General features: G+C 33.0%; 1 protein-coding gene and 1 long non-coding RNA gene across 3 annotated transcripts; one reads left to right on the top strand and one right to left on the bottom strand.

Annotated features, from left to right (window-relative positions):
- The first annotated feature begins 2,551 nt into the window (after nt 1–2,551).
- LOC136998163 (uncharacterized) lies at nt 2,552–5,468 on the top strand. The gene is made up of 3 exons (XR_010888796.1): nt 2,552–2,689; nt 2,795–2,868; nt 4,674–5,468. It is a non-coding gene; the product is annotated as an uncharacterized lncRNA (long non-coding RNA).
- On the bottom strand, nt 4,689–6,026 carry LOC105677862 (uncharacterized). 2 transcript variants are annotated; one of them, XM_067350539.1, is made up of 4 exons: nt 5,884–6,026; nt 5,512–5,674; nt 5,326–5,391; nt 4,689–4,932 (listed from the first exon to the last, which is right to left on the bottom strand). In XM_067350539.1, the coding sequence occupies exons 1-4, from the start codon at nt 5,888–5,890 to the stop codon at nt 4,689–4,691; spliced, it is 480 nt and encodes a 159-aa protein (XP_067206640.1). In that variant the 5' UTR covers nt 5,891–6,026. The 2 variants fall into 2 exon arrangements, with proteins under 2 accessions (XP_067206640.1, XP_012232165.2); XM_012376742.2 differs by having other exon boundaries at nt 4,723–5,242.
- Between the last annotated feature and the right edge of the window lie 5,483 nt (nt 6,027–11,509).

Raw genomic sequence — 11,509 nt, 5'->3', positions numbered from 1 at the left:
TTATATATATAATATATTATATATATATAATACACTAATAATATAATATAGTATATATAATATAAATATGTGTAAGTTCGCACGAATTACATTATTCTCTGGGAACGGATGTCTTTTGAGACATTATTATGGACGTCTTCGGGTCATACCACAGATGTCCTCGGGCCATATCACAGACGTCCTGGGGACATTTTATGGATGTTCCCAGGACATCTTCAAAACATCCTTTATCTCTCATAAATAAGTCGTGTACGATATTGTGGAACGTCCATAAAACGTCTTCGGGTTATACCACAGACGTCCTCGGGCCGTACCACAGACGTCCTGGGGACATTTTATGGATGTTCCCAAGACATCTTCAAAACATCTTATCTCTCATAAAGACATAGGCAATATTTTGGAACGTCCATAAAACGTTCTCTGGACGTCCTATGGACGTCCAAAAACTGACGTCATAAAATGGACATCTGAGGACATATGTGGTACATCCCGAAGACGTCCATGTGTTGTGGGCGATTCTCGTCTTCAAATGACCTCAGAAATCTACCATTAATGGATGATACGGTAGGTTTGGGACACCCCTGTATATTTTTAAGCATTATTAATAAATATAGAATTTTGTTTTGAAAAGTTTCTTTTATATCAAGAAACATATAGTGATTTAAAGTCAATTAATTAATAAAAATAGTAGCATGCTATTTAAAAATTAATTTCCTCGTTTCTCTTCCTTGTTTCTCTCCACTTGTACATATACTTGCATAATATTACGCAGGTATCGAGATTCTTGACGCAAGTAACGACGGATAATATAAGCTTAACGGGGATGAAATTCTTCTCTGTGACAAGGAGCCTCGTATTAACTGTAAGTATGATAATTTAAATAACTTAAACACAGTTTAATTAAAGGAATTATTTGATAATGCAAATCTATTGAACGAAAAAAATGATGATTATTCGTACTCTTTTGTACAAAGTTACATTTATTCTTATGTATTTCATAAATTTTGTTTCTTATTAAAAAATTAATCTATTAAATATTCTACTTTTAAAAAAAATAATTTAAAAACGCTTCTCTAATGTTCGATATAAAGGTGTTAAAATTAATTTAGCAGAAAAATAAAAATAAAATAATATGTGTTTTAAGATAGTTCAGATTAATCTTAAGCAATTATATTGAAAGATATGTTTCATACACATTATCTGATTATCAATAATGATTCAGGTTGCTGGAACCATCGTGACTTATGAATTGGTTCTTGTACAATTCAATTCTGTTCAGCAAGTGGATCAGTCAAATATAACGAATGTTTGCGAGGTGAGGTAAAAAAAAAGAATTTATATATACAGGATGTCCCATTTTAAATTACGCACCTGAATATCTCGTCAGGGGAGCCACCAATCCGAAAATAACCCTTACAAAAGTTGTTGGGTTCGGAGGGGGACATCCGATGATGACATTGGTTTAACCTAAGGTGTACATGCCAAGTTCATATAGAGGTCAACTTTGTTTTTTTTAAATGGAACACCCTATTTTTTATTCCAAAATCTAATAGCTGGTGTCAAGGGCTTTTCAAAACACTATAATAAAATTATTTTTTATTAAATACTTTTCGAGTTATGAGGCTTGAGTTACAGCATTTTGACATAAAATACAAAATATCTTGTAAAACATTCAATTTTCGGGAATCTTACCTTAATACTTTTATGCACAAAATAATGAGACAAATGAATTGGTATAAAGAAAACACATTGGTTTTAAAAAAGAGTATGCAGTTGCATGTTGCAATAAAAGTTATAGCTCTTGAAAAAATACATCATTTATCTCCTATAACCAATATTTTTCGAAAAACATGAGATAATAGGAAAGACACTCCCCCGCACTATGCAGTGTATTCCGCCCCCCTGCGGAAGGCTCCATCGTCGCAAAATTATACACATAGATTTGGATTGAAACTTTGCTTTGTGTGGAAAGTTGCAAACCCATGTAAAACCTCGCTCCGTGTTGTAAAGTGTATACGTGGATGCAGTGGGAGTGTCTTTCCTATTATTTCACTTTTTTTCGAAAAATATTGATTTTATGCACAAAATGCATAAGACATAAATAATGTATCTTTTTAAGAGCTACAACTTTTATTTGAAACATTTCTTTGTTACATCAATATTTATCAAAATAATGTTAAAAAAACGATAATTTTCGAGTTTTTTTAAGTTTTGACCTTGAAAATGATCTTGTCGGTAATTTTCATTATTATATTCGTAATCAGCGCACTAAAATACAGTAGTATACTAAACGACAGAAAATCGGAGAGTAGACTCTTTCGGAACTCTACCTGAAAAATGTCATATCCTTTCCTTATCTTTAACTTTGTGTAATGAATAAAAAATAACCTAATTAATCAATCAATTAATTAATATATACATATACATTGTGGCGGCATACCGCCACACCGCTGCACTGAAGCGGCGTAGTACGTCGCGGCGCCGCTACGCGCCGCAGGCCCTCAGCCGAGTTCTGAGTCTACAGATACACCACCAGGTTGCGCAGGCGGTGTAAAGGCTCGAGCACAGACTTTTACATAACGCATAAGGCATAATGCATAGAGCATAACGTAACGTTCTTCAACGCACAAGCTTGTGCATAAGGCTTTACATTCTAACCTTAAAATTATTTGAACACCGAAATCACATGGTGAGTAAGACGATACATAGAGAGCATAGAAATTTTAAATATCTTTTATTCAGTTTTTATTTTGAGATAGGATTTTGAGTTTTGATATTGAAAATCATGTTACAGAGGAAATAAATAGGAACACACAATATTGAAAAGAAAATCAAGAGAACTTTTTTTGTGATTATAAAAGTGAGAATGTAAGTATTTACAAAGATATATTTTATATAATTTATTATACACTCACCCGAAAAAAAAGCGGTACACTGAAAATGTGGGAAAAATTCATCAAATTTCAACTGACGATAACTTCGTAAATAATAAAGATAGAAAGTTCTATAAAATATGGAAATGAAGCTAAAAATCTCTACTTTAAGAATCAATTTATTTCAATGTTGCAAAATAAATTTATTGAAAATGGCGGATGACAAAGCGCGAGCATGCAAAATTGAAAAATAATGGTTCGAGTTTGCGACGGTGCACGGTATAAACAAAAAATTGTAGCTTATTGGGATCAAAAGCGTACGAAAGTACAGAGTCTCCTCTTTAAAATGCTTTTTTATGCATCTCGATACGATGATTTTTCGCCGAGAGATTCGCATTTGAAGAAAAAGGCAGATTCTTACTTCTAGGCCTCTCACTTACAGTACAGTCTGCAAATCGTTCTCCAACGCGACGGTATACTCGTTCTCGTCCGTCTGAAGAATACAGACAAAAACGAGATTCGTCGCTAAAAAGAACGGTACTCCATTCTGCATATGTCCAGCCTGCATGCTCGACAGCAAAATTGAGTCGAGTTACGCGATGGCGACGCATAAGCGAAGGTACATTTGCTGGCCTGCGCGGAAAAAGACCGTGTTCCGCTAATCTGTTTCGAATAGTGTCAACGGATACATTACATTCGCGGACATCTCTTAAATTGTTTCGAATTTGAACAGCCGTTCGATGTCTGTCTCTTAATGAATTTAAAACAATAAATCGGTCATCGTTTTCATTCGTACAACGAGGACGTCCCGAACCAGGTCTTCTTTGGACAGAATTAGTCTCCAAGTACCTAGCATAAGCACGTTGCACGATTGACACTGATAAATCAAGTGCCTCAGCAACGTACCTTCGACTTCTCCCATCTTCAATTAACGCTACAACTTGAGCAGCTTTTTCAGGACTTATCGTCGCCATAATTGACCAATAATTTCAATGCGAAAAGATTAATTATTGTTTACTTTGACGAAGTCGTACGAATAAGTAACGCGTCTCGAAAGAAAAAGATCAAGAGAAATCAAGCACTCTTCTCGCAATGTGCGGTCGAGCATAAACAAAAAGTCAGGGCGAAGAAATCACAAAAGATCTGCAGACATCTCCTTCGGATGCAAAACAATTGATTGAAAAATAATGGTTCGAGTTTGCGACGGTGCACGGTATAAACAAAAAATTGTAGCTTATTGGGATCAAAAGCGTACGAAAGTACAGAGTCTCCTCTTTAAAATGCTTTTTTATGCATCTCGATACGATGATTTTTCGCTGAGAGATTCGCATTTGAAGTAAGAATCTGCCTTTTTCTTCAAATGCGAATCTCTCGGCGAAAAATCATCGTATCGAGATGCATAAAAAAGCATTTTAAAGAGGAGACTCTGTACTTTCGTACGCTTTTGATCCCAATAAGCTACAATTTTTTGTTTATACCGTGCACCGTCGCAAACTCGAACCATTATTTTTCAATTTTGCATGCTCGCGCTTTGTCATCCGCCATTTTCAATAAATTTATTTTGCAACATTGAAATAAATTGATTCTTAAAGTAGAGATTTTTAGCTTCATTTCCATATTTTATAGAACTTTCTATCTTTATTATTTACGAAGTTATCGTCAGTTGAAATTTGATGAATTTTTCCCACATTTTCAGTGTACCGCTTTTTTTTCGGGTGAGTGTATATGTAATTATTATATTATTATTATGATTATTTATATATACTTGAATATAGTTTTAGTTTTCATCATTTTTATTAGAAATGGTCTGATCTATCAAAAAAAAGAAGGGACAATAAAAATAAGAAGAGAAATTGAAGAGTATTTATTCTCTAGTAAAGATGTAACTTTAGAAATTGCATTTACGACATCTGGCTGCGATTTTCCTTTTGATTTTATTTGCCTACTTAAACCTTTCTTTCGCGCATAATCAGAGGCATTTAATACTGATATTGAAGAAGCATCAGACTGGCATGATGTTACCGCGTCGCTTGATTTGTGTGAAAGTGAAGTTGAGTCTCTAAACACAAATATAAATTTTTTTTAAATGAAACAAATAAAAAATTTATTAAAAAAATGCCATAAATAAAAATGCTTGTAAAAATATTTATCTTTGATTTATTTTTGCTTGATTTATTTCTGTAAAAGACTGTTGTTGTTCAAGTAAAGTAGTTGTATTTGTAGGAGATACATTAACGTTTCTGCCACTTAAGCTTGTAAATCGATTTTGTTCCAATGATTCTGCATTGTTAACTTTTGAAAAATTCTGTTGTAAGGTAGCCACATTCGCCAAAGAGAGATTTTCTTTTTCGTTACTAAAGTTAAAGTTTCTAAAATTAGAAAATAAAAATTTTATTACAGATTTGCAAATAAAAGCGCTTTTAATTTTATATGAATTATGTATATATCTTACTTTTGAAGAGAAATACATCGTTTTGTCAATGGAGAGCTTTTGGCATGTTGCACATTAGTCATTGTTCTGAAAAAAGAAAAAAATAATGTCAAAAAATTGCCGTAACATGCAAAGAGTTCTAAGACTAATATACAAAAAAGAAATCTTGATTATTCTAATTTTTCAACATCCTAATTTTTACTATACCTTCTTTTCTTAACGAATGGATCCAAAAATTGCATGTTGTTAAAAAACTCAAAAGTTTTCCTTTTTGATGCTCCACTTCCAGTAGTTGTTTCTTCCTGTCTTTGTTTTTTTTCTCTTGTGTATCGCTCTCTTAATCGCGTCCATCGTGATTGACACTCGTCCACTAGCAACAAAAATAATATTAAATATATTAATTTTTCATGCTAGATCGCATGCAATCTAGTCTTGCTAAAAATGCTGCAGGCTGTATTTTCAGCAAGTAGTTTACTAGTTTACAATCTAACATGAAAAATTACACTGTGTCACTGGTTTAACATATGCAATTTAAAATCTGTTAAAATAAATTGCAATGTATAAAAATATATTATATACCTGTCATATTCAAAATGCTTGCTATTTCTGTTCAGGCATTCTGTTTTTTAAAAGTATCTTTGAAATCAGTCAGTTCCTTGTTATATATGTAAGGATAATCACGCACCAAAGAAATGAGCAAAGCATCTCCATCGATTTCATTTTGATTCTCTATTTCACAAACATTTTCATTTTCAGAATATTGAGAATATTGATTCTCTCCACAGAAATTTTCATCTTGATATTGAGAATCAAAAAAATATGAATCATGATCTATTTTCCTATCGAAATAAAATATATTAATGTGATTGTTATATATATTATTAATTTAGTAATTATATAATATAATATATATATATATATATATAATTATATTATTATATTAAGAATATATAGTAGAATCGATAAGTGTACTTACCACGTATTGTCAACAAGAGAAGAGGTTAGAAACTGGTTGAAATTAGCGAACACAATTAATGGTGGACAAATCTAGACGCGTATCCGTTTGCATAACGCATAAAAATTCATCCTTACGGATTTTTCGACTCCTTATGCATCATGCTTTATGCATTATGCAAGATCTGCAGAACGAGGAGTGGGGATAGAAATAGAAGACTCTGATTAGTTGATTTTCTTATGCGTTATGCCTTATGTGTTATGCAAAAGTCTGTGCTCCCGCCTTAAGGCTTGTAGGGGGTGAAAGTTCCCAACATATATAGATACACGATATTAAGTAAGATAACAAACTTTATTCAATAATAAGTCAGTCTTATTCTTCTGCTTAATACAATGACACACTTGTATTCTCGTCTCTAACGGTCTGAGCCGGGGAGAAGGTGACCCGAACGAGCGTCTCCTCTAGTCCCGCCAAGAATCCGCGCAAACTCTCTAGTGTTGCGTGCAACGTTCTGATTGGTCGTCTCGCTTGTCCAGTGGGACTTGTCCGCCTATCGGCGTAATGGAAAGCCGCCACAGGCTCCCTCGCAATCGAGAATCGATCAACGCAGTATAAAAGAGCGTCGACGCAAGATTTTCTTCACTCACTCGCTTCAAGGCGAGCTCTCTACTAGGGCCCTTGAGCTGAGTAATAACTCTGCAGTAGCAGAGCGTAACCAGAGGCTAATTACCTCGCCGTTTTTCTCACAGTGCCTAGAAAGGCACGCAAAAGAGAAACAGAGTCCTAGCTTCAGCCGCACACTTTATCTAAGCGGCCCGCTGACTCACCAGCACCGCCGTCGCCCCCACAGACTCTTGCTTGAAAATTAATTCCTCTAGAGTTCTGTGTCCGGTTGACTCGGCCACCAAGGGATACTCTTGTTGCTGGGGACATTCGAATTCGGAGACCTCTCTCTCCTCGGTTCACAGAACACTCTGTTGCGCCGAGAGCCGAGACGGTCACACATCATCAGGCACACCGGAGACTCGTTCCGTCGCAACCCAAACCTCGCCGCCTAGGGCGTGCTCGGAGAGCAGTTGCAATACGGAAGACCACTTTCCGAACGGAGTTCCTCCAACACCAGGGAAAGGGTTGCAACGAGCTTCATCAATCGAACCGTCCTTCTTAGGACCTGTTTAGTATACTAAGACGCGGCCGGTAATATCTTACCAAGCCCGTTAATTTTTATTCTAACTTCTCGGTCTTACACATTTGCCGAGAAAGCGCCTTTGGCGCAATAAACGCTCAAACACAATATAGCAGAATAACTTGTACATACTCTTCTCTGACAAAGAAAATAAATTATATATTTTCCGACAAATTGGTTCTCACAATTTCTCACCAGTTCGAACACATCCTAAAGGCATTGCGCCCATATACATATATATTTAATATAGTTATCTTTATTTTGTCGCAATTTATACGATATGTACTCATAATCATATCATATCAAATATATCAAATTATATACCGGGTGTTTCAGACCACCCGTCCCACCCTTTTAAAACGTAGGGATGTGCTTGTACAAAAAAATGGCTCAGACAAAATTTGCATGATTTCGAGGGATCTATTTGAGGGTGACCTTGACTTTGACCTCGCAGTTGATTTTCAAAGTCATTTGAAGGTCAGAGTAATTTTTTTAAATGGAAATCTCTATTTTTGATTCCAAAATCTAATAGCTGGTGTCAAGAGCTTTTCAAAACACTATAATGAAGTTATTTTTCATTAAGTACTTTTCGAGTTATGAGGCTTGTAAATTACAGTATTTTGACATAAAATACAAAATATCTTGTAAAACATTCAATTTTTGGGAATCTTACCTTAATACTTTTATGCATAAAATAATGAGACGAATCAATTGGTATAAAGAAAACACATAGCTGCTTTCAAGACACATAGTTGCTTTCAAGAAAAAATATGTAGTTTGCAACATGCAACTGCATACTTTTTCTTGAAAGCAACTATGTGTTTTCTTTATACCAATTGATTCGTCTTATTATTTTATGCATAAAAGTATTAAGGTAAGATTCCCAAAAATTGAATGTTTTACAAGATATTTTGTATTTTATGTCAAAATACTGTAATTTACAAGCCTCATAACTCGAAAAGTACTTAATAAAAAATAACTTTATTATAGTGTTTTGAAAAGCTCTTGACACCAGCTATTAGATTTTGGAATCAAAAATAGGGGTTTTCATTTAAAAAAATTACTTTGACCTTTAAATGACCTTGAAAATCAACTGCGAGGTCAAAGTCAAGGTCACCTTCAGATAGATCCCTCAAAATCATGCAAATTTTGTCTGAGCCATTTTTTTGTACAAGCACATCCCTACGTTTTAAAAGGGTGGGACGGGTGGTCTGAAACACCCGGTATACTTATTATTTCAGTCATTGTATAAAATACAAAATAAAGATAGCTATGTACCTATTCAAAATATGTGTATATGTATGTATTAATTAATTAATTAATTTATTTTGTATTTATTACATAAGAATACAAATAAGGAAAGCATATTACATTTTTCTCCAATTAGATATATAGTATTATACAGGGCAGAGTTGCCGAATTTGGACCGGCTCATAGAATGAATCGCCATATATTTTGAGAAGGAGAGATATTTGCAGTATCATGATTGGCTATACTGGCTTAAAGAGTGAAGATGGAAAATGCTAAAACAACGAGACAGCCTTTTCGCTTAGTCTCGCTGAGTTCTGGAAAATAGTGATTTGATATGAATGTGAACATTATTTTTCTTAACATCTCAAATCAATTTTTTTCTGCATTTTATAAGTACCATAATTTTAAACGTTACCAATGTAAAGTATATTGTCTTGGCTACAATGTGATGTACTTGTTTGTATATTGCAGTACAAATGTAATGATAAAAACATATTTTTCTATGTAACATACATTTGCCTAATTCGAACTATCACAAGTTGTTTGTATTGGACCGGTCTATCGCAGGACCTCTCATTCCCGGTAAAAAATTTCTCATATATAATTAGACAAAAATAGTACATATCTAATTATACAAAATTATATACCAAATTTGTCCATACATAAATAGATATACCTATATATAAATGAATATGAATATATATATTTATATATGATTATATAAAGGTGTGTATGAGTAAATATATATTTTCTTGTTTTATTTTGTTGTGTTTTTATTGCGCAAACATAAAGTACATAATCATACATACATCACATCATATATATATATATACCCATACAGCACACAATGGGCTTGTTCGTTTTAGCTACACTGGGGCTGCTCTGGGTCTGCTCTACACAGGATAATACAGGACAGATAAATAGTTTGTCCTGTATTATCTTGTTTAGAGCAGACCCAGAGCTGCCCCAGTGCAGCTAAAACGAACAAGCCCAAAGATTGCATACACATTGCATCAATCTTTCATCGCAATGTTGCAATATTGCAAATTCACTGCAAAATGTTATTGCGTCATTGCTGTGGGATTGTAGCAACGTTAAAATGTCCGCTTTTAGGAAGATTGTAACGAAATATTACAGTAATATTGCAATGTAATGAATTTGCAATAATGCATTGTTATTGCAATCTTAGAATAATGTTGCATATATTTTTATTTATTCAGACATTTATCTGTTCAATTTTTGAACAATCAGTTTAATATCTGAATTCCCTGTGTTGAGGTCGTATCAGAAAAATTAAACTGATAAAAATAATTACTATGTCTTTAATCTTACTAGCCACTCTTTGCAAGTTTCATATAATCATCATGACTAAAACTTAAATACGAGATAGATTTTGCAACGCGCGTCGCATAGCGAACGAACTAGCAATTACCGAATATTGCTATTGCAATGTTATTGGAATGTTGCTGTCACATTCTCATGAAATATTACAATTACAGGTTGCAATAATGTCTCAACAATATTACATTGCAATTTGCAAGATTGTAACATTGCTGCAATGTAATTGCAATGTTCTGTGTTGTATGGGCAGTAAGAGTGACTTGATGAGGTCCTTTCTTAAAAATCTCTTCTTTAAATACCCCAAGCACTAATTTTCGAACTATTTGTATCACTCATAAAATGTATTTATATCTCATGTTATTTATTTTTCTCATATTATTTAGAAATACAATAAATTACATATATCTCTTATAAATGTAAAATAGTGTTTTTTTATTTTATTTTGTTTATATTCCTCTCTTGCATGCACGCGCGCGATAAGAAAAAGGTATAGAAACTTTTAGAAAAGTAAAATATTTCTAAATCAAGGCATTAAGTGAAATTAAGGAAAAAGTGACACAATTAGCCAGAATTTCTCGTTTATACAAAATCATATACAATTGCGTATGACTATATCTGAAATTTGCTTCTTACTTATATATGTTTATACATGATGCAAGACTTATACATAATCACCCAATAAGCAAGAAATTATTGATATAACGTTATTTTAACGATATTTAGTAGTATGTAACATTGTTAAATATGTAGGTTTTAACGTTCTAATCGACGTCATTATAAACAAACTTTGACACTGATTTTAAGTTTCAATAACGTTGAAATGGGAGTGTCTTAATATTACGAATAATGTTGTGCAAATTTTTAGTATTGACAAGTAGTTACAATAGTTTTAATTTGATGAAATCTTATGTTTAAAATAACGTTATAATGATAAAGATTTTGTGTTGTTTTAATGTTTTTTTTATATTATTTTAATATTAAATTTATAAGAAAGAATTATAAAACTATTTTATAGAATTATATAAAGTAAAAATAATCGATATTAATATTTATGTAACTAACATTAAGTTTGCAGATAAGTAATGTCAAAATTCTTTGCGAAAGAAAGCCCTATTATATATAGCTATCTCTATCCTCAATGTAAGCGTCAACTCGTATGAACGCGCAACGTGCAGTATTACCAATACTGAAAATCTATAAGATATGTGACATGATAGGAACTATAAATTTTCAGCACTGATAGCAGTGAATTTCGGAACGCAGCGTATGTGTAATCCTTCTCAGCAGCTTCGTGATGTGTGTGCAAGCACGTGCATTTATAATCTCATATATCTTTGATTTTTGCAAGTGATTTCAGGAAGAACTTTATTGAGTGGAAAATTATAACACATGTTATGTTACTTTGTATTTACTAAGAATATGAAATAAATAATAAAATATTAATATTGTGTCAATGTTGATATAATGATAAA

Source organism: Linepithema humile, chromosome 2 (assembly GCF_040581485.1).
Source record: "Linepithema humile isolate Giens D197 chromosome 2, Lhum_UNIL_v1.0, whole genome shotgun sequence".
NCBI classification, from domain to species: Eukaryota; Metazoa; Arthropoda; class Insecta; order Hymenoptera; family Formicidae; genus Linepithema; species Linepithema humile.
Note: the sequence above shows the minus strand (reverse complement) of the source record. Positions and strands in the feature narration are given on the sequence as shown.